This window comes from Schistocerca americana, chromosome 6 (genome assembly GCF_021461395.2).
Source record: "Schistocerca americana isolate TAMUIC-IGC-003095 chromosome 6, iqSchAmer2.1, whole genome shotgun sequence".
NCBI lineage: Eukaryota > Metazoa > Arthropoda > Insecta > Orthoptera > Acrididae > Schistocerca > Schistocerca americana.
In genome coordinates this window covers 394,598,460-394,622,692 of record NC_060124.1, presented here as the reverse complement: position 1 = coordinate 394,622,692, position 24,233 = coordinate 394,598,460, and the positions used below count along the sequence as shown (strand labels likewise).

At 41.4% G+C, this 24,233-nt stretch overlaps 1 protein-coding gene across 3 annotated transcripts in view; it reads left to right on the top strand.

The window, feature by feature from the left end:
• Positions 1-23,102, top strand: part of LOC124619919 (inositol oxygenase-like) — a 35,121-nt gene extending 12,019 nt beyond the window's left edge. For all 3 annotated transcript variants that reach the window (XM_047146555.1, XM_047146556.1, XM_047146557.1), the window contains 5 exons: positions 239-410; positions 486-694; positions 13,890-14,026; positions 21,489-21,719; positions 22,603-23,102. In XM_047146555.1, coding sequence (XP_047002511.1) covers positions 239-410; positions 486-694; positions 13,890-14,026; positions 21,489-21,719; positions 22,603-22,711 — 858 coding nt within the window. In that variant the 3' untranslated portion in view covers positions 22,712-23,102. The remainder of the gene's footprint in view (positions 1-238; positions 411-485; positions 695-13,889; positions 14,027-21,488; positions 21,720-22,602) is intronic.
• Positions 23,103-24,233: the final 1,131 nt, after the last annotated feature.

Genomic DNA, 24,233 nt, shown 5'->3' with positions numbered 1-24,233 from the left:
ATCATAAACGTGGTAAATGCTAATAAAAAATTTTCATCTTGATTTTTTTCCTTTCAGCTCTTCATCATTACTCGCCCTTATGAAGAGTGCTCGTACACTATGCTTCTCCTAACAGAAAGGAGAGAAAGGGAACAAGATATGTTTCTGTGTCAAACTTCTAACTGTAGTTGTTTGTCATACACGTATCACCAAAATTTTTCCATTGTCAGTTATTAATGTGATATTTCATGTTTTACAGTCAGGTTCTCTGATAGACCCGACGGAGATACTTAGGCCAGAGCCTATACATGCAGGAAAACCGATTGCCCTTTTCAGGGACTTCACCATCGATGTAAATGATCCCATTAAGGAGAGGGTTCGCTTGCACTACGACAGCATGCATAAGCATCAGACGGTGGAATTCGTCTTGGGTAAGCTCTGCCTATTCTTCACAGCACCTTCACTAGTTCGTGTCATTGCCCAGTTACATCTATACTTCCTTTCAGAACAACATGAGAGGTGGCTGAAGTTCGACAAGCTTCAAGCAACTATCATGGAAGCTCTGGAGACACTGAGCACGATGCTCGACCAGAGTGACCCGGACGTCGATTTCCCGAATATGCTGCACGCTTTTCAGACGGCAGAACGCATCCGCCAGGACCATCCAGACTGTGAATGGTTTCAACTCACTGGTCTACTGCACGATATGGGAAAGGTGGAGTATTCGAGGCCAGCAGACCTCGCTACCTGTTGCTCATTTTTCATTTGTCAACATCTGTTTAAGAGTTTCACAGGCATATTTTCCCCATTCTTTTACCGCGTTGATTTTTTCGCGCGACAAGTTCACTTCAGCTCTATATGATTTTTAAGACTGCCTGATTTGATGTAGATCTAAATCGATTACACTTCGTGCAGTGCCTGTCTACATTGATGGAAAACGATTCTGCATGCTTTTCATGCTTCCTTTACCCTCTTAAGCCTATTAATGCCAGAAGAAATGTTGGGAATTATGCTAAAACAAACTGTATTAAAATCATTGAGTCGATCTCTGAGAAACGAAGTCCTCATACTAAAAGAAAGGAAAAATGTCAGGTAAAAATGTGTCGGTAAATACTTCAGTTAAAATTTATAGCTCAATTAACATTTGATACGATGTGACCGATGGAAGTTAACCTGACGATGAATTTTTCCAAACTTCTAACTAATGTACCCCAAGCAGTGGGACGTGTATGCACCACTGGACCCTAGCACAGTTTAGTTACACTGATCCACGTTCCTTGCCGGATTTCTATCATGACAGTCTGATAGACAGGGGAAGAGGAGTTTCATAGCATGGACGTTCACGTGATTTAAGTATCTTGGGAATAGTTAAAAGGAATTACTTTACGCAATGAACGTTCCATTGCAAAGGTGGTTCGATATCACGCCACAGCAACTTGTGATATCTGTAACAGCATTTGTGATTTGTAACAGCTCATTAATATGTACTTCCGTGTGCGTGTAGAAGCAAAAAGAGATTTTCTGTGAGTTTGATGACATTAAGAAATATGACTACAATCCGACAATTCCAAGCACATAATATATTATTGCACAATACTGAAAAAATTTCAATAAATATATTCAAACAACACGTTTTCCGCCCGCATCTCGTGGTCGTGCGGTAACGTTCTCGCTTCCCACGCCCGGGTTCCCGGGTTCGATTCCCGGCGGGGTCAGGGATTTTCTCTGCCTCGTGATGGCTGGGTGTTGTGTGTTGTCCTTAGGTTAGTTAGGTTTAAGTAGTTCTAAGTTCTAGGGGACTTATGACCACAGCAGTTGAGTCCCATAGTGCTCAGAGCCATTTGCTATTTTGCACGTTTTCTCTATTTTTGAGTGAGGACTTCTAATGCTAAAGTTCATTCAGGTATTTTTGATGCACTCTATATAGGTATTACTGTGTGTTTTGTATAAATACTCGTAGTTAATTACTTTTGACTGCATTAGAATTTTACCACCCGTTCGGGAAAAAGATTTTATTTGTTGATGAGACCAGACGATGTAATGTGTATTGACAGAAACTGAAAGATGCAATGAAATATAGTCTTCTTGGCCTCAAATACAAATACGAATATTTCATCAAATGAAATACGGCACGCTCTAGGAAGGCCAACTATTAAGCAAAAGAGAAAACTGCATGGAAGTCTGGTAAGTATTAGACCTTGGTAAAAAAAATACACACTTCAAGCTCTAAAGAAAGCAACGTGAGACGGCAAAGCATAAGCGATCATTTTGTGTTACATTCCGTCGCACATTAAAAATAAAGCATTAAAAAAATTTGAGAAATCATCACGTTAATCATGAAGATACATGGACACTAAATGATGTAATAGGCTGAGGCGACAAAAGTCATGGGATACCTTCTAATATAGTGTCTGACCTCCTTTTGCCCAGCGTAGTTCAACAACTCGGCATGGCATTTACTCAACAAGTCGTTTGAAGTCCCCTGCAGAAATATATATCCATATTCTCTCTATAGCCGTCCACAATTACGAAAGTGTTGTCGGTGTAGGATTTTATGTACGAACTGACCTCTCGATTATGTCCCATAAATGTTGTCTCGAATTCACATCGGACAATCTGGATGGCCAAACCACTCAATAGAACTGTCCACAATTGTCTTCGCCGAACAATTGTGACCCTGTGACTTGGAGCATTGTGATCCATGAAAATTCCATCCTTATTTGGGGACATGAAATCTTTGAATTGATGCAAATGATCTCCAAGTAACCGAACATAAACAGTTGCAGTCAGTGATCAGTTCAGTTGGACCAGAAGACCCAGTCCATTCCATGTAAACACGGCCCACATTATTATGGAGTCACCCCCAGCTTGCACAGCGCCTTGTCGATAACTTGGGTCCATGGCCTCGTCGGGTCTGTACAGTATTCGAAGCGTACCGTCACCTCTAACCAATTGAAATCAGGACTCATCTGATCAGGCCACGATTTAAGAGTCGTTTCGGTCAAACTGATATGGTCTCGAGTCAGGAGATGTGCTGCAGGCGAAGTCGTGCTGTCAGCAAAGGCATTCGCGCCGGTCGTCGTCTGCCACAGCCCATTAACGACGACTTTCGCCGCACTGCCCTGACAAGTATGTCGTACGTCTCATTCTGATTTCTGTGATTATTTCACGCTGTGCTGCTTGTCTGTTAGCACTGACCACTCTACGCAAACGCTGCTGCTCTCGGTAGTTAAGTGAAGGCCGTCGGCCATTGCGTTGTCTCAGGTGAGAGGTAATGCCCGGAACTTGGTATTCGCGGCACACTCTTGACACTGTGGATCTCGGAATATTGAATTCCCCAGAGATTTCGAAATGGAATGTTCCATGTGTCTAGCTCCTACTACCAGTCCGCGTTCAAAATCTGTTAATTCCGTCGGGCGGCTACAATCACAACGGATACCTTTTCACATAAATCACCTGAGTGGTAAGGACAGTTCCACCAGTGGAGTGCCCTTTTATACCTTGTATACGCGATACAGCCGCCATCTTCATATGTACATCTTGCAGTCCAATGACTTTTGTCACCTTTATGTATCTACAAGGATAAGAAAGTAAAAGTTATAACTATAGTAGTTCATGTCTATTACTTTTTATTATTCGGTAATATTTAACATGTATGAAAGCTTTCACGACCGGATGACATATCTTCTGGTAAACCTTCCGGGATGTAAGGTCGTGGTCCATGAAACTCTTCAGCTCCTAACGTTTCGTCCAGAACTGCGCTGGACATCTTCAGAGGGGTGTTTCTCCTCCGGTGAGTCTTGCCGACTGACGGGTCGGACGTCTGAGAGCGACTTATATATCGTAGAAAGTGGGCGTGACCAGAGTTACACGTGATATGCAGAGATAATCTTTGTTAGAGATAAAACTTAAGTAACGATCGTAATCTCGTCACGGATAAAACTGTCTAGCAATTCTGTAGTCCTACTGTCCAAATATCACTAAGTTTCATGGTCTCTTCTTTCCGATTAAAATTATCCCTATGTTTATATATTTCAATTGCTTCTCTACAAAGCCGTGGGTAATAGTTCGTCGTCGTAGATAAAATTTTTGTTTCGGAAAACTTCACTTGATGATTTCCTGGCTGAAAAGCGTGTTCTCCTACAGCCGATTTATCTGTTTTTCCTAACCGGCAAAGACTTCTGTGTTCTTTTAACCGTGTATTTACGCTTCTTTTTGTTGTTCCAACATAAACTTTACCACATCTACACGGAATTTTATATACGCCACTGGCAGATAGAGGAGCGCGTTTATCTTTCACAGACCGAAGAACATGACAAATTTTCTTCGTTGGTCTAAAAACAGGTCTAATATCATGTTTACTTAAAATCTTTCCAATCTGATCCGTTACTTTCTTTATAAAAGAGAGAGAGACTGTATTCTTACATCCATTTTCGGACTTAAGCTTTTTGTTGTTTGGGTGCAGAATTTTGCTTACTTCTTTCTTTGAGTAGCCATTTTTCTCAAAAGCGTGCTTCGGATGTTTTAATTCGTCGTCTAGATACTCTGGCGTGCAAATCCGTCTGGCTCTGTCAACGAGACTTGTAATCACACCTCTCTTTTGTTTTGGATGGTGGTTAGAGTTTTTGTGTAAGTATCTGTCTGTGTGCGTTATTTTTCTAAAAATCTGTTGTTTCAATCTTCTATCCGTCTGTCTCATAACTAAAACATCCAATAACGGTATTTTGTTATCATTTTCTCTCTCCATGGTAAACTGGATTCTTGGATTTATATTATTAAGGTAATCAAAAAATTCGCCTAAGGCTACTCTACCATGTGGCCAGACCACAAATGTATCGTCTACATACCGATACCAGCGAGATGGTTTCTTATCTGCTTTTTCCAAGGCTGACTGTTCGAATTTCTCCATGTAGAAATTAGCTACTGCAGGACCCAGTGGGTTACACATTGCTACGCCACTAAGTTGTTCATAAAATTCATTATTCCACTGGAAATGACTGGAAGTAAGACAATGTCTGAAAAGAGCAGTCAGTGAAGTTTTCCGAAACAAAAATTTTATCTACGACGACGAACTATTACCCCCGGCTTTGTAGAGAAGCAATTGAAATATATAAACATAGGGATAATTTTAATCAGAAAGAAGAGACCATGAAACTTAGTGATATTTGGACAGTAGCACTACAGAAGTGCTAGACTTATCCGTGACGAGATTACGATCGATAGTTAAGTTTTATCTCTGACAAAGATTATCTCTGCATATCACGTGTAACTCTGGTCACGCCCACTTTCTACGATATATAAGTCGCTCTCAGACGTCCGACCCGTCAGTCGGCAAGACTCACCGGAGGAGAAACACCCCTCCGAAGATGTCCAGCGCAGCTCTGGACGAAACGTTAGGAGCTGAAGAGTTTCATGGACCTCGACCTTACATCCCGGAAGGTTTATCAGAAGATAAATATTTAACATGGTGTCATAGTTCGATGCCTCTCTAGGGACTGAACAATAGTGCAGGAGTATATGAAGAACGTAACAGAGAGGCGTGTGACTGGTTTGGGGTGCGGTAATGAGGGATGGAGGGAGGAATGGGTAGCTTGGACAGGAGGAGAAAGATAGGGTTTATGGGAGATAGGAGGCAATGACATCTGTGTCAGCTACAGGAAACCTAAAGCAGCGCGATGGTCTTTTCGATGGAATAATTGTATTAAGTGTTATACAGTCGACTATGTAAATGAGTAGTAAAGACAAACATTATACTATGGACTTCAGCTAGAAATAAGTAGGCAGATGTCTGATTCAGATGTATAACATAGTTTTGGTCTCTAAAGTCAGTGAATTTCAACCCTTTGGGAAGGAGGACGTACGATTTGCCAAAAAAAGATGATGTTATGGAATCAGTGAAAGTCCGAGGCAAGTTGGTATGGAATCTGGGAAGAGCGGAGGAGAAACGTTGACCCATCGGTCCGTCCATTTGGTCTGACTTCAGAATGATAAAGAACACAGTATTCAAGGCAATATATCCCGTCTCACTTTTTATCATATATTTCACCCTAATGTAAGACTAAATGGTGTCGTTACTGGTTTCAACTTAGTACCAAGTCATCATAACATGAACTGTTTAAAACAAAAGGAACTAGTAAAATATTAGGTTATTAAATCATAAACCAAATTAACTTTATTATCAGCCTTGCACACCTGAATTCAGTACATAATAACTCGTCAACCCAAGCAGCCCCAAGAAGCCCTCACAATGCTAAAATATCTGCTCTCTGATTTTTGGAACTGAAGGCTACATTTGATTACATAATACTGTAAAATTGGTAATCCTCAAACCGCAGTTATAAGGTTAAGAATACTGACTGTATGAGAAAGACATCTCAACGTAAATGCTAGTGAAAATATCTTAAATACCTGTGTAGAGAAGCTAGACTTGCAGTAGTAGTAGCATATTTGCCACTCTGAACGTCATGTGACCAGTGTTAATTGTTATAAGATTTAGGTTAGCATCTCACTTTCACAGAACAGAAATGCAGGAAGTTCTAGCCACATTCATCAGTAATTTCCATAAATTTAAGAACATAGAGATTCATGAATTTTGCCTAGAGCAATGTATGGAAACATGTACAACAGAACCAGAATTTCATAATAAATCCTCCATAGGAGTAATTATATACTAAGCACCTGCAGATATCCTCAATCTGTTTATAGATCACCTTGAAGCTCTTCTGGCCTATGTGACACCAAAAACATCAAGGAAATAGTGGTTGCTGGTGATTTTAACATAGATTGTCTAAAAAAACCATTCAATAAGAATTTCTTACATTCAGGAAAAATATCATTCAATTCTAATTCCCAATCTAGGGTAGCTGATTTCTCACAAACAGCCAGTGATAATCTATTTATAGAAAGGTATAACGAACAAAATTATATTATAAAACCAGCAGTCAATGCTCTCTCAGACTATGACATGCAGTTACTTTTGTTAAATCTTAACAGTGAACAGGATATAAAATCTACTAAATATAAATTCAAGCGAGTAGTCAATAAGCCAAAAATTAATTTTTTGGGTTACTCCTGAAAGACATGAAATGGAGTCATGTATGCACTGGTCATGGTATGAAAAGTACAACATTTCTATTAATAACGTCTTTACATTTTTTGAATACTGTTATCCTTCAAAACTAACCCAGATTATGCCAAAGTCAACAAACGGCCATTAATTGCTCAAGGAATCGGAAACTGTTTCTGTCAGAAAGATAGTAATACAGATATAAAAGCAAATGCATTATGAGGAAAAGATAATCACATCAGATAACAAAATAAAGACAATATGTGATGTAATAAAGAACAGAGTTCTAGGATCAGATATGAAGAGGAGCAGGTAGCATTAAGAGTAAATGATACATTGGCACCAGTTGTGTGCAGCGTTGAGAAACTTTTTAAAAAGCATTTCTTAGCTGTTACTGAGAATACAGATATGGGACTGTCAGGTTCAGTAGACACTACCACAGGAATGTCTCAGACCAGTCAATGCAATTAATTTCAGAAACATGAATATGACACTCATTACACCAGTAGAAGAAATATCCATCATAAAATCTTTAAAATTAAGAATTCTAGTAATTACATAAAACACAAACAAAGTGAATTAAAGAGTGTGATTCTGAGTTAAGTAACATATTAAGTTATCTTTGTAATGAGTCATTCATCTGTGGAACATTTCCTAAGTGGTTGAAATATACTGACGTTAAGGCTTTCAGAAAGGAGAGGTAATGCCATTTCCATCCAGTTTTACGTTTACTAGCATTCTCAAACATTTTACGAGTGATAATATAAAATAGTTTCTTATCAATCTGACAACAAATAATATATTGTCAAAGTCACAATTCATGTTTCAAAAGAATTCTGATATTGAGAAGACTGCCTACATATACAGTGAGAATGTACTTCATTCATCAGGCAGTAAATTACAGGCTACTGGTATATTTTGTCGTATGACAAAGCCATTAGTATGAATCACAATATCTTTTCAAGTAAATTAGAATATTATGGGGCAATAAGAAATGCTGCCAAATGGTCTAAATCCAACACCTTTCACAAGAAACAAAGAGTATCATTAGGAAAGGGATATGTATTAAGCTATGAGTCATCATCAATTTGCAATTAATTATATGTGGCATCTGACAAGGCCCTGTCTTAGGGTTCTTACTTTTTTATGTTTATTAGTGACCTTTCATCTGCAACACTGCCAGATGCCAAAAACTTTTTTCAGATGACACAAACATTGCAATAAATAGTGAATCAAGTATAATCTTAGAAATATCGGTTACAGGATATTAGTAAATGGTTTTTAGACGATTATTTATCAGAAAACTTTGAAAATAGCGCACTACATGCTTGCAACTTGTAAGACGTTTCCCGCCAGCAAATGCCTAAAATATGATGACAAACAAAAGAAGCTGGCAATGTTAAATTGTTGGAGTTAGAACTTCATAATAAATTCTGGGAGGAGAGATCTACAGAACTGCTGAAGTGCCTAAATGCATCTCTGTTTTAAATATGAAGAAACTCAGTTTCTTCTCCATTGATGGATTTCTATGCAGAATCAACTGATACATTATGTTACATATAACATCAAGCAATGCGAGTAGTAGTGCAATCGGACTTGCGTACAAATGAGTGTTGTGCAAAGATTTTTCTGTTTGATGAAGCATGGCTACATATAGCCTAAGAGTTATTATGTGCACCTCAGTCTGTTGAACATTTGTATTTAAATGACAAGTTATTTATTACTGTTTCAATGAAAATATGCTTGAGATTTCTTTGAATTATTTCACATCCAGGAGCACCATTTCACTTGGTATCTGTGTAAGGTACATTAGCAAACTTGTTTTTCTTTGTAATATTTGTTGCATATTCGTATATTTCTACATCCTGGAGGATCTCCTGGAACGAAAAGTACATCTAATCTACCTAATCCGCTTTCAGATGCGATCCACAAGTAGCAAACTAGTAGCTGACTCTCAATGTAACATATCACAAGATACTTCGAAAAAGGCTCTTTATCTGATATTGTCTTGTTCATTTCATGACTGATTAGGGTATTGTTCGAATTAGTAAAAATTTCAAGCTCTTCCAGGATATTTAAATGGTATACTTTAGGGACATAATGAAAGGTAACCAGATGTTGTTGTATGCATCCCACCTTGTGTACACCTTTTTCAAAATGAGTTATATACAATAACATTTTTCATATCTATCACGATTATCCCAAGAGATTCCAACTGATACACTTACTTAGCTTCAAGTTTTTAACTAATTAAAAAAAGTGACATCAGTTGTTAAATGTCAATTATCAAAGAGTTATCAGAATATTTTTATCTTTTTTTGCTTCTTTTTTGGTTCTCTTCTCCCTTTTCTGCCTTTTCCATTGTTGGCGTTCTTTTTCTTGAACACCTGATCTTGTTTAATAGTAGCTTAATTTACCAGATCCTTCTTATTGGCTGTTTAGTGCACACTTGTGACCGCCAGATACTAATTTGGCGTTTGAGACCACATCTAATGGTGAAAATCATCTATCCCGACTCTACTTCACATCTAGCTAATCTACACGAGTTGATAAACTTTTTTTACTATTCGTCACTTTGAGATGACTTTACCTCTAAATAATTTTTGCATTTTGAGTTCTTGTAGCTGTGATTTAAGAAATACTAATTTAATATTGTTACATTGTCAAATTTAGCCTTCAGTTACAACAATGAGAGCACAGAGTTGATTACTTTGTTAGTATCCCTCTAATTGATGAGCTTCTGTGTAAGTATTTAAGTATGAATGGTTTCGTGTAGAAATTAATTGCACTCGTAATTTTGTGTCCTATTACTTCACTATTCATCTCTACTTTCTTTTTAAACAGATCTGATGTGATTTGATTATAAGCCGAAAACGATGATGGTACAGTTTGTGTGATCTGAGGTTGAACTGTTATACACTCCTGGAAATGGAAAAAAGAACACATTGACACCGGTGTGTCAGACCCACCATACTTGCTCCGGACACTGCGCGAGGGCTGTACAAGCAATGATCACACGCACGGCACAGCGGACACACCAGGAACCGCGGTGTTGGCCGTCGAATGGCGCTAGCTGCGCAGCATTTGTGCACCGCCGCCGTCAGTGTCAGCCAGTTTGCCGTGGCATACGGAGCTCCATCGCAGTCTTTAACACTGGTAGCATGCCGCGACAGCGTGGACGTGAACCGTATGTGCAGTTGACGGACTTTGAGCGAGGGCGTATAGTGGGCATGCGGGAGGCCGGGTGGACGTACCGACGAATTGCTCAACACGTGGGGCGTGAGGTCTCCACAGTACATCGATGTTGTCGCCAGTGGTCGGCGGAAGGTGCACGTGCCCGTCGACCTGGGACCGGACTGCAGCGCCACACGGATGCACGCCAAGACCGTAGGATCCTACGCAGTGCCGTAGGGGACCGCACCGCCACTTCCCAGCAAATTAGGGACACTGTTGCTCCTGGGGTATCAGCGAGGACCACTCGCAACCGTCTCCATGAAGCTGGGCTACGGTCCCGCACACCGTTAGGCCGTCTTCCGCTCACGCCCCAACATCGTGCAGCCCGCCTCCAGTGGTGTCGCGATAGGCGTGAATGGAGGGACGAATGGAGACGTGTCGTCTTCAGCGATGAGAGTCGCTTCTGCCTTGGTGCCAATGATGGTCGTATGCGTGTTTGGCGCCGTGCAGGTGAGCGCCACAATCAGGACTGCATACGACCGAGGCACACAGGGCCAACACCCGGCATCATGGTGTGGGGAGCGATCACCTACACTGGCTGTACGCCACTGGTGATCGTCGAGGGGACACTGAATAGTGCACGGTACATCCAAACCGTCATCGAACCCATCGTTCTACCATTCCTAGACCGGCAAGGGAACTTGCTGTTCCAAGAGGACAATGGACGTCCTCATGTATCCCGTGCCACCCAACGTGCTCTAGAAGGTGTAAGTCAACTACCCTGGCCAGCAAGATCTCCGGATCTGTCCCCCATTGAGCATGTTTGGGACTGGATGAAGCGTCGTCTCACGCGGTCTGCACGTCCAGCACGAACGCTGGTCCAACTGAGGCGCCAGGTGGAAATGGCATGGCAAGCCGTTCCACAGGACTACATCCAGCATCTCTACGATCGTCTCCATGGGAGAATAGCAGCCTGCACTGCTGCGAAAGGTGGATATACACTGTACTAGTGCCGACATTGTGCATGCTCTGTTGCCTGTGTCTATGTGCCTGTGGTTCTGTCAGTGTGATCATGTGATGTATCTGACCCCAGGAATGTGTCAATAAAGTTTCCCCTTCCTGGGACAATGAATTCACGGTGTTCTTATTTCAATTTCCAGGAGTGTATATTACAAGACAGTCACTGTGTTTTCCTTGGGCAGTATACCTAGACTGCGCAATTTTGCACGTCATTAAGTCTGTGTGATTGCATATTGCTCTATAGTGACCTTCATCTGTCATGAAGTAGAGAGAAGTTTTTGACCATAACTACCACATTTGAGTGTATAGAGGTGTGGATCACTATGCGTATTGTATCAGTGTTGGCAGAGTATCAAGGGAAGTCCTAATTTAAAGGCTCCTGGCTGAAATGGAAAGTATTATTCTCACTCCGAGGAACATCGTTTTCTGTCTCTGCAGTAGAGAGAGCTTTGATCTCATAACGGACTTGAATCTATATTTTCTTCCTTTTAAAGCTCAGATTTAAAAAATGCCGTCGGTCACTATGCAGGGTGTTCAAAAAAAGATGTCGAATACTTGGAGAAACAAGAAAAATAAGTCCAGTAAACATGGATCTGGAAATTCGTACTTTCCGAGATGGAAATGGAAATGCCGTGTGGCTAGGGCCTCCCGTCGGGTAGACCGTTCGCCTGGTGCAAATGATGATGATTAGGACAACCACCCAGTCCCTGAGCGGAGAAAATCTCTGACCCAACCGGGAATTGAACCCGGGCCGTTAGGTATGACATTCCGTCACGCTGACCACTCAGCTACCAGGGGCGGACACTTTCCGAGATAAGACGAATAAACATGTGTCCGGAAATGGATACTTTCTGCATTAAACTCGTTCTTACTGGAGGTGTTGAACGTTGCGTCCATTCATAACAATGCAACCCTCTACCATCCGGCGTAAAGAATGACGCGCTCTTTTTACTTGGTTGTTGTTGTTGTACCTGCTGGCATAAATCGAAGTCGCGACCTTTTATTCTCCGGACATCGTTGATGGCATGGCGTAGACCAATTCCTTCAAGTGTCCTCTTAACCAAAAGTCTTGGAGATTAAGGTCTAAGGAACGAGCAGATTGAATTGTGCCCCATCCCCACCCAACCAATCTAGCGGTCCTGAAATGTCTGCGTCGGAAAGTGGCGCACATTGAGACAAAAGTGTGCTGGTGCGTCATCATGCATCAATCACATTTCTATTCGTTTTTGCAAGTTCAGATAATGCGCCTCAGTTAACCGTTGCGGTACGATGTATGCCCCTATTAATCTGTCGCCAAGTACGCCGGACCACACATTGATTGAGACTCGATGTTGATGCGCTCTTTCCTGAATTGCTTGGCGTACATCTGTCCATACACGCTGGCTATGGAAATTCATAACACCATCTCTTATGCACCCTGCCTCATCGGTAAACAAAATCTTGGATGTGAAGAGTGGATCTGCGGCACACTTCTGCAACAGCCTGGCATGATGATCCTACGGCGCTACAGCCTGAACGTGCTGTAGATGATATGGATACAGCACATGTTCATGAAGTAACCCTCAGATAAGATAGTGGCACAAGCATTCTGCTGCTGCTAATAGTCGCACACTGATCCAAGGGGTTTATTCCATCGAACCTAGCACATGCTCCTCTGCATCAGGTGTACGGTCTGTACCGGGCCTTCCATTGTCAGTCTTCTGAGGTACAAGGGTACCTGTGTCCCCCCGACGCTGCAAAAGTCTGCCGAACAGCTTATGAGAGGACACTCTGCGCTGTGGATATTATTTCAGCGTAGAGTGCACGGGCTCCCAGGCGATGTCCATTTGCTAAACCTTAGCAGAATATCATATCCATGGTGGTGGTGATTCGTATGGGACCAAATTGCTGACGCCCTCAGTTCCTAGGCTTACACGCTGCTTAATTTAAGTTGAACTAACTTACGCTAAGGACAACACACACACCCATGCCCGAGGGACGACTCGAACCTCCGATAGGGAACTGCGCGAACCGTGGTAAGGTGCCCTAGACAGCGCGGCTACTCCACGCATCATATCCGTCATTTCACTTGCCGTGTAGTAGGCTACCATTTCCTAAGAAGTGGTGGAAGAGAGAAAATGTAAATGTACTATATCATTTTTACGTACAAACAGGGTAATAGCAGTTTGGAATAAGGTGAAACAGCATGATACATATCCAGCATTGACAGTACTGTGCAATAAGGCGCAGAACACGACGAAAACTAACGTAGCCTACAACACGATTCCAACAACACAACTAACTGCAGACCACCTAATGATAGGTAGAGTACTTTAAGACATTGTAATACCCTATCGGAACATTTGACGGAGTGTCAAAGCAACGACCGTGCTAATATCCGCAAATAAGCGTGGCACAATCCTTCGTATAAACAAGTGTTTATATCGGATAGTCTGCGTTTCCGGGGCCGTATTTATTGGACTTTTTTTCCGCTGAGTACTACCAACTCTCAAACTATTTGACACTTTTTTTGGACAACCTATGTATTTCAGTCGATGAGCAGTGATTAAGTATTTCAGCAGCTGCGAGCTCTCTCCTGCCTCTAGGAGCAGCGTTCTGATTTTGACTTCCCCTGGTAGCCAACCGGTGTTGTGATGGTCTTGTGCTGCAGATACTCGCGCTGTACGGCGAGCCGCAGTGGGCCGTGACGGGAGACACCTTCCCGGTGGGCTGCGCCTGGGCCGAGTCCATCGTCTACAGGGACTCCACATTCCTGGAAAACCCCGACACTCACGACCCCAAGTACAAGTAAGTGAGCACTGGCTACCTACTCTACTCTAAATCAACGACGGCGATGCAGAGGGACACTGGAAAAGTTGTCGGAATGGAAAAGCTGCTGGCTTACTGAAGCTGAACTGTCGTAAGAACAGTTGTTGTGGTGTCGGTATTGTTCCGTTAGAATATTCAACCGTTTTACGTGTATCTACATAACATACATCACGAATTGGAAGTTTTAGAGGATTGTTGCGCCTTTGTGATATCCTGATTGTAACACAGCAAACAGCTTACGTATAACTTACTTTTCGGTGGTACACACTGCAATCACCATCTGCACAGTGTATGAACTGAAACTGAGAAACGATAAGAGGTCGCCCCAAGTTCAGCACCAAAAATGTAATAAAATAAATTACTGATTCACATTAACTAAAGCCAATTTTTAGCCTTTTTTTCACAAACTTCATAATTACAGTATGACCTAGGTTTCTCATCATAAATCCATTTTTTATGACATGACTGATCCCAACGATAAGAACCAAGCAAAGAAAAACATATCAACTTTCTAAAGTATCGATTCTTGACTTCATAGCTCTCCTCCAGTGTTTAGTAATAACGACTTTTGTAAATCCGTTTGTAATTTATCATAGTTGTCAACAGAGATGACTTTTACAGTTTAAGTCATGAGCTGATAGTATAGGAACTTGATAAGTTTATCTTTGCTTGGTTGTCATATTCAGGATCAGTTATGTACTAGAAAACTGGCTTATAACATGAAACCTAGGCCTTATAGTAATAATAAAGTTTGTAAAACAAGGCCAAAAAAATGTTTCGTTCAGTTTATTGTTTCGACAAGAGCCCACATCTTAATCAACTAAAATTACTTACTCACCAAAATTTTAATACGTTAAAATTTGTGAGATGGCATATATAAATCTCATGGTTGATTTGACTGAGTATCGAATCGACTCAGTAATCGAACAAGTATGGTGGCAATGAACTGTCTCCTCACACCAGTCGACAGAGTCAGTTTTGCACAAATGCCTGAGTTGCAGGTGCAAGGTCGGAGCAGTGCTATCATAATCCATCGTTCGTGTGGCGATGTATTGACGGTCGGCATCTTTCATCTTCCGTGTTCTGCAGCTTGGCGACTACACTTTGGGCGACTTAAGTCATTCCTTCTTCTGCTCTGGATGACTTAATCCCTCAGGTATAGCGCTCCCTGCAGCTGTTGCAGTGTTTCCGTGCTTGTGCTTCTGGCGACCTTTGTCTGCGACGATTATCTTGCAGAGGCAGCACTACTTAATATTTGAAGGCTGAGGACACTCGAGAAAGTGCAGTTGCGTGATTATATTCAAACATCGAGCCGCAACGGATGTCCAACCGTTATGGAGTAGGGAAAAAGTATGCCCTAAAGTGACAACCAACATAGAAATTTGTATAAGAACTCACTGTCTCTCTCCTACTGCCCAACACGTTATCTCTACATTGCTAACTCACTGACTAATCTCTCACTGGTTACTCACTGTTTGATCTGTCAGTTCACTGATGTAACTGTTTCATTTGATTCCTCTGACTGCCTGTTGACCGTCATATTACCGTCTGATTAATCATCATGTGCTCCTGTCCACTGACTGACTGCACACCTTCTCCTAACAGAAGAACTCTTTGCTGCTCCTCCTTGTTACTGATCTCCCTCTCTCTGTCCTCCTGGGTGCTGGATGTTCCACCGATCATCTTGACATTGGCTGATTTAATTGGCAATCTCATCTAATGAACGTTCGACACTGTAACCACACCTCCCACCTTCATATAGGATGAAAACTTCTGGTTTTCCATCTTGCAGCATCTGGCATCTAATTTGGGAACTACTATATTTTCTCATGTGTTCTGTATTGCGGTACTTCACACCACAGCCTGTGGCTTCCTAGCATACTGCTTCAAGTATCTGCCTTTATTCAAGAGCTTTCAAGAAAGGGGCCTCCAATAACAAATCCACCTGTTTGTAATGGGAATGACTGTGCTTTGCTCAAGTGTCAACAGGTGCTTGTGACTTGAAATCATCCCTCTTGCTTCCTGTCAAACTTCAAATGGGGCAATACTTTCAGAGTGAGGCAAACACTCTAGTTAACCCGTCGCCGTCTAGATTCTGGGAAAATCTCACGTACCAATTGGGGAGCAAGTGCTCCTCTTGTCCCCAGCACCCGGTACCGAAATATTACACCTGCCACAGGTCACAGTGGAAGGTGCTCTGCACACAGATTGAAATATTTCTCAAACGTTGTGTAAATGTTCGTCACATAAGGGTTATCAAGCGTACAGGATTCGTTATATTCGAAACTTATGTCTGCCATCGACACACCATGTGCGTGCCCCTCGGGAACTGATACACCCTTGTGTTTGTTGTGCCATGGAAGCAGCCTGCCTCCATATAATATCTTGAAGAACATACTGTCATGACTCAAACATAAATATTGCTGATACGAAAGTTTATGCCCTTCCGTTACATCACAGACGTGCTCTATAGGTGAGAAATCGAGGGACTGAGTAGATTGTTCAAGAGTTTGTACATTCCTTAAGGTATTTGCCATGTGAACTGCAGTGTGATTTCTTGCATTATTCTGATGGAATACACCATTTTGTTCCATGGTCATGACGGGGGTGATACCAGGGTTTACAATTCCTACCACATACTGACTGAAATAATTAACAACTCAGTCCTATTACCATATCCAATAATACCTGACTCCATGATTCCAAAAGTTGTCTCAAGAGTTGATACTTCAATGCACCAGCCGTCTACTGACACACTACCGACATTTTAACCGTTACCAACAGAAGGAAGATCCATCTCTGAGCATCATAAAATGACACTCAATGTCACACTTGACGCAGGTTGTACATCATACAAATCTCTCATGCCTGTGGTACGAAGTCAGTAGTAAATGACGTATCGCAACTGAGGATGACGACCCAATTTCCATTATTTCTTGGTGCACTTTTCGTTGTACCCCATGCCTAGAATTCACTACAGTCATGTAGCCATAAGAACCAGCAAAACAATTCTACTATCTTCTCGTGATGTAGTTCTGTCACAAGGACTCATGCCTATTTTTCTAGCCACACTGTTGAGCCAAATCCATACCGCTACTAACTGTTCTGCAGTCATTCTACTACCGAGTCAACTTTCTGTATGATTGTCGGTACGTTCCCATGTCAGTCACGCCAACGATACGGCCCTTCTTAATGTTCAGAGGATAGAGATAAGCTATATGACTACGTCCTCTGGGCGTACTGTGTTGTGGTCTCCAATGAAAAGTACCTGTAACGTGAGGTACACCGAATAACATTAATGTACACACACCATTCTTCGTCTGTAGGCATTGCTTATCTCTGTACTAAAAATAAGTTCGCATAAGGATGAAATTTTAATGAACATGTAAGTATTGGAAGATCACTTTGATAGTGTTCGGTCCAGGAGTTCATGGTGTATCACTCCTCATCTCCAGAACTGTGTGCAAGAAGTAGGGGTAGTATTGAATAGCATTTCGTAAGTTCGAAAATACACCTTCATACATGCAGATGACGTTCTACATCCACACCTACACAGATACTCCGCAAGCCAACATTCGGTGCGTGGCGGTGGGCATCCTCTACCACATTCAATGTTATTTGATGATTTTCACTGTACATATACACAGTTCAGACACATTGATTAGTTCACCGCCAATGTTCGACGTCAACGCTCAATAATCACTCCCAGATGACAGGTGGCAGCACTAACAGAGCAAGGTATATGACACGCGTGGGGGGGGGGGGGGGGGGGGGAGCAGTAAGCAGTACAGCCGTTGTAATGAGGAAGTGGAGCGCATATATCTGACATCTAAAACGGCATGGTCATTTTCTTTCGGGCGAGGGGGTAGAAGCATTTCCGGAATGGCTAAGTAAATAAACCATTCGCGTGCTGCTGCAGTTGGCTTTGCCTGGCTAAATGGGGCTATCCAAAACCAGTGCCGACTATGGTAAACCACAAGTCGTAGATGACATAAATGAACGACGGCTGCAGAGATGTACACACCCGAATAGACGTGCAATAGTTCAACAACTGACTGCCCTGGTGGGCCAAGGGGCTACGATCAGTGTCTCTACAACGACCATTCAGTGAATGTTCCTGCGTATGGGCCTCCGCGGCAGGTGCCTGGTTCATGTACACATGCTGACTGCTGTTCATCGGAGATAGAGGCTGGAATTTGCAAGCCAGTACCGCTACTTGACATCCACTGAATGGCGACAGTTGCCCTTTTCAGTTGAATCACTTTTTATGCTCCATTGGACACACTGCCGTTGACGTGTAGGGCGTGAAATGTCTGGAAGGAAAGTGTCTAGACCGGAGGAGGGAGCTTTATGATCTGTGGAATGGCATTCCCTGGGTGATGTCGTCATTCAAGAAGGCACAAAGTATCAACACAAGTATACATCTATCCTTGGGAACAATGTCCAATCCTGCACATAGAGTGTTTTTCCTTGGGACTACGGCATCTACCATCAGGATAACGCAATGTGTCACACAACTCGCAGAGTGCGGGCGTCATTCGAAGAGCGCAATGTAAGCTTACCGTACTCTCGGTGGCCATGATGCTCTCTAGATTTAACCCAATCGAGAATCAGTGGGGCCATTTCGAACGGGCTGTATTGACCATCGATCTTCAGCTGAAAAACGTAACGCAGCACTGGAGTCGGCGTGGCTTCACATCTCTGTCGGTATCTTACACAATCTCACTGACTCTCTTTCTGCACCTCTCGCAGAGGTCCGTGCTGCAAAAGGTGGTTATTTGGGATTTTCACAGGCGGTCATATTAATGTGAATGGACAGAGTATTAGCACACATTCAGGTCTAGATACGATTTATATATATTGCACAAACACTGATTCATTATTACCGTTATGCTTCATAAATTAACCGTTCTTGAAGAACATTATTATTCGTATGTTCTCTTGTGTCACGTATCATGGAATTGCATTACACTTGTGTAAACTGAAGTGATACGTTTACATTTAAAATACGAGGTCCTGCCAGTAATAATATAAAATAATTCAAAGATAAATGATACGTGAATCCACATGATCGCCGTACCGATTTTACTCACAAGGTAAAAATAAATAGAAAATAAAAATCACATACATGCGAACAATCTTGTTTCATGATATGATTTTACATACATTCTCCGTGTTATGGAGTAGTCTACCTTCCTAATTAACTTTTTCACCCTTACGGCTCACCGTTTGGGGCAAGCGAATGCTATTTCAGCGTGTTGAACGTGTCAGATTCGTAATGTGAATGAGTCTGATGACAGCCTGAAGAGTTTGGTGTTGCGTTTCTTTTGTTCGTCGTATTTATAATGACAATGAGAGGATGAATCTCTCTGTCGGCATACAGGCTACTATTCTTGTATAGCAGTAAGGGACCCATTGAGTCTATCGCCTTCATCCGACGGACTGCAAAGTCTGGCCAAACAATTACATTAAAAATATTACCCTGTTCACGTTAGAGAAGAGTAAATACTGGTAATGAAGATACACTGCGATCATATTTAGTTTTTCCACGTACTGTTTATAGAGCTCAAGTTAGAAACTTACTTATGGCACGAGTTACAGGACGTTCAAACGAGGAATTATATCAACATATACTACAACGTTGTCGTGATTCGTCAAGTAGCCTACCAAGGGCATAATGTACTTCTGCTTCTTCAAGGACTCGGCCTACGAGACCATGTAAACAATCGAATATTCTTTACCTCATTCTTCACTTTCCTATAACTATTTTTTCATCGGGTTTACTATTTTTTCTTTTCTCGGAGAGTATTTAAAGTTTTAATTAAATTTTCGTTTGCTTTGTACGATGTCGTCTGCCGTACTCGTTTCTTCCAATATCTCTTTCTATTTAAATCCACTGAAGTGCTTTCCTATTTCCGCAGTCTTTTGCTGAGCCTACTGGAGTCAACTTTTCCTGTTCTTTTTACGTTTTCCATGCCTCGTGGTATGTTGAGTTCATTTATTCTGTCTCATAAAGATCTGTTTCTTTGACAACATACTGCAGAGTGTTAACTTATCAGTCTCCAAAACTTAATCTATTTTTTGTTACTAACAATGTGGCCAAGGTTTATATACGGACCATCAACTTAATTTTTCAAAACACATCTGATTTCCAACGCTCTTTTTTACGTTTGTCAGAATATTTTCTTGTTAAAGTCTTCTCACTAAATTTCCAATAAATATAGCAAATGTCGTAAGCAGTCAAGCAAATTATACGTATACCACAGTCTGTTCTCATGATATTGTCGTATTTCTCGAATGTTCTCTTCCCAGTCTGTTAGTAGTTTATCAAGACCGCAGATTGCGAAACATGGGATCAAAGAGCCTCAGTATCTGAAAAACCCCTACTTAACAATTTATACCCTTGGTTTGTCTGATTTTTGTGTCTGTGGGTGTTCGTTTAGTCATGCCCTGAACTGATATCATACTCGTTTATGATGTTATACGAACGCATTCATTCTGTCACAGACTTTTATTATATTCTGAAAGTTTTTTTTTTACAGTGGTGGTAAAATATTCTGTTGATCATCATAGCACATCAGGTTTCATTTGCCCACAAATACAGTGTGGATAATAAATAAGTGAAGACATTAAAAACTGTTCTCAATATCGATATTCGCACACTCGTGATGAAATCAAATTTTGTATGCGAATGTTGAACGTAAAATGCCAATTTTTCTTACTGTCGCATCATATACAAATGACTCAAGAAATTTCTCATTTCGCAGCTCACAGTTCATGGTGAGCTGCCACTCACTCGGTATTTCACCTACTGACACATATCATGCTGAACTTCCAGTTTGTGACGTCCTCTCTCTCTTACCAACATATTTACTTATTATATTAGTAAGTCGGTTGTGCATTTATTTAGGTCTCCTGACTGCGTCAAGAGTGTCAGATGTTTCGGCTGTCAGCGTTTGGTCTCCAGACTGGCCGAACAGTAACCCAAACGACGACTTAAAGGAAGAAGGTAGTGTCTCCATCTGTTAACGACTGCCACACAATTTGCCAAAGATTTTTTCATGTGTTAATGTACATCCACCCCTATTCTTATGTGCAGCGGCGATGCAGGCAACAGAAGAATTTGACAGATTATTCTGAAAAATTCTATCTAGAATGATCAATGCGTCGCCATTTCTGGTAACCTGACAGAAATAGCTTCGTTTCCTTTTTTTTCCCTTTGCATTTCTTCGTGCATTAAATTGCTCATATGTCAGTGAGATATTATGCTGTAAACATTTTAAAAATTCAGCGTTCAGCTCTATTTTACTCTGGCGATTTTTCAGGTGACCCTCTGTGTGGTCTAAATCAACCCATAGGTACAGGTACAAGACGCTTCTCCCCATCTTTAGTTAACATATATCGTTGTGTTTATATCAGTCGAATTTGCCTTCACCAACAGCACCAAGTACGGGATATATTCACCGCACTGTGGCCTGGACAACGTGCTGATGGCGTGGGGACACGACGAATACATGTATCGCGTTCTCAAGCACAACGACTCAAAGCTGCCAGAAGTGGCCCACAAGATCATCCGCTTCCACTCCTTCTACCCATGGCACTCCGCTGGCGACTACATGCACCTCTGCAACGAGGACGACATGGAAGTCTTGACTTGGGTCCTCGAATTCAAGTAAGTCTAAGAAGCACAAAGAACCAGTTTGCGCAATTAACAAATTTCTTCTGCAAAATCTTACTTATGAATAGTAACGCTGTCAGCCTCTGTAACTGTGTGCCAAATACAAGTGACAGAGTATAGAGCTAGTGTCTGAGTATTGCTACTCCTTATTAATACGAGGGTTGGAATTTAATAGTGGCAACTATTTATTCACAGCCGATACAAAACAGTTACATGTTTTCACCTGTTACTAGCCTTCAAAGTACTCACCAGTGTTATGTAGAACCCGTTGTCAGCGATGTGGAAGGCTTCGTATACCGTTAGCAGAGCTTGTTCTGTTGATGGTGCGAATGGAGCGGTCTCTTGCCGGTCGAATCTCTGGAACAGTTCTGAAGCGAATGCCACGAAGTGCTTCCTTCATTTTCGGAATCAAAGCAATGTCACAAGGACTTAAGTCTGGGGAGTATGGTGGTGTGGCTGCTCTGTTCGGTCGATGGCACTGGGAAGTACTGTAGCATCCACCATACTACCCGGACTTAAATCCTTGTGACTTTGATTTGATTCCGAAGATGAAGGAACTACTTCGTGGCATTCACTCCATTCGCATCATCAGGCTCTGCTAATGCTATACTACGCCTTCCACATCGCTGGCAACGGGTTCTACACAACGCTGGTGACTACTTTCAAGGACAGAAACAGGAGCAAACATATAACTCTTTTGTATCGGTTGTGAATAAATAGCTGCCACTATTTAAGTTCCAACGCTCGTTTTACTTTGACTCGACCTTCATTCCTTCCATGAAGGGACCTACGAGATGCTGAGCTATTCAAGGCTCTATTCTTCCTCAGAGTTTTGTTACGTGTAAAGTAATTCCTTTACTGTAATGTTCTGTTGCAGCAAGTACGACCTCTACACTAAGTGTGACAGAGTCCCAGATCTGGACGAGGTGATGCCCTACTACCAGAGCCTCATTGACAAGTACATCCCGGGCGTCCTCAACTGGTAGACCGTGCTCAAGAGTGCCAAACAACTTGTGTTCCCTGAGATATAACTTCCAGCGCCCATGACGGTCGTTTTACATCATTCAAACATCAGGGGCACGTGTTTATTTCTTTGCTGACTGTGATACTGTACTTTGATTCTATCACCACGTTGATGTTATTGATGATGTGAACTTAGTGAGTAGATGATAAGATAATTCTTCCAGTAAGCTAATTCTTCTTCTAAAGTTATTATTAATATTTTTTACCATTACAAACAAGTATGGCCTTTACTGAAGTACGCTACACGAGGAAATAAAATATCAGTGATCTCATGATTGTGATGGGATCTGTCTGCACCAATTTATTTTAAATCGTGATGTATCAGATCGAGAAATTAAAGTGACCTAATTTTCAGACCTATTGCATTACTTTAGACAAACGGTAGGTACAAAAATTAAAAATTATATTATATCTTACAATACGTAAAAAGTATTGGCTCTTCAAATCAGCTAACTGTTGTACTGCAGCTAAATAACAGTTTCTGTCCATCTTGTTCTCTCTTTAATATTAAGAAGAATACTGATGTAAAATATTATCATAGGTAATTGGCAGTCGACAAGGGAAATTGACAGAATTAAATTACCCCTATTTCTTGCGCTATTCATAGAAAGTACCTACAGAATATATTCGACCCTTCTCTAGCGACGTGGCGTAGTGGTTATGACACTAAATTCACATTCCGGGCCCATATTGTTAAAATTCCCTGACATGTGGATTTATATTATCCATTGTTTACCTAAATCACATTATGCGAATACTCTGATAGTTCCTTTGAAATGGACAGAAATGTTATCCTTCGATAACATTCGATCCAAGCTTGTGACTCTCATTAGCTTTTCGTCGATGAAACATTGAATCCAAATTTTCCTCTGTATAGCAGACTGCCATTTATCCTGCACAAACATGGGATGGACGAGAGAATTTCATCGTACACAATTTTCAGCAATATTGAACTACGTTTGCAACTGTGGGCGCCTTCGGATCGATTAACACTTACTTGGATTAGGAGACGGGAGCCAACGTCTCGATCTAAATTCTGCGCTTGTAAACACAACCGATGAACATAGACCTGGAGTATGCCTTTACAATCTAGTTCTAAAATAATGATGTGTCCAGGAGCATTTTTACGTTTAACATAAGAACAATAAAGTATTTGTCTAAGAGCAAATCCAAACGTTTCGACTTCCGAAAAGAAATACATGTGGCATAGCAAGAGGATCTCTATAAGAGAAACATTCATTTCATAGTTACTTGCAAGTCCTTATACTATATAGAAAAGTTGTGACGTAGAAAGTGAAACCTACAGTGAGAATAGGAGATCGAAATATCTGTTATTAATATATACTTCATGATGTTTACTTCTTGATGTTACGTAACATAAGGAGTAAAAAATTCTATGAAAACTTACTTAAAATAGTTCTGTATGAAACAACATATTCATCCTCGTCACGTATTTTGTGACTCGTGGACGTTGCCTACAATTTG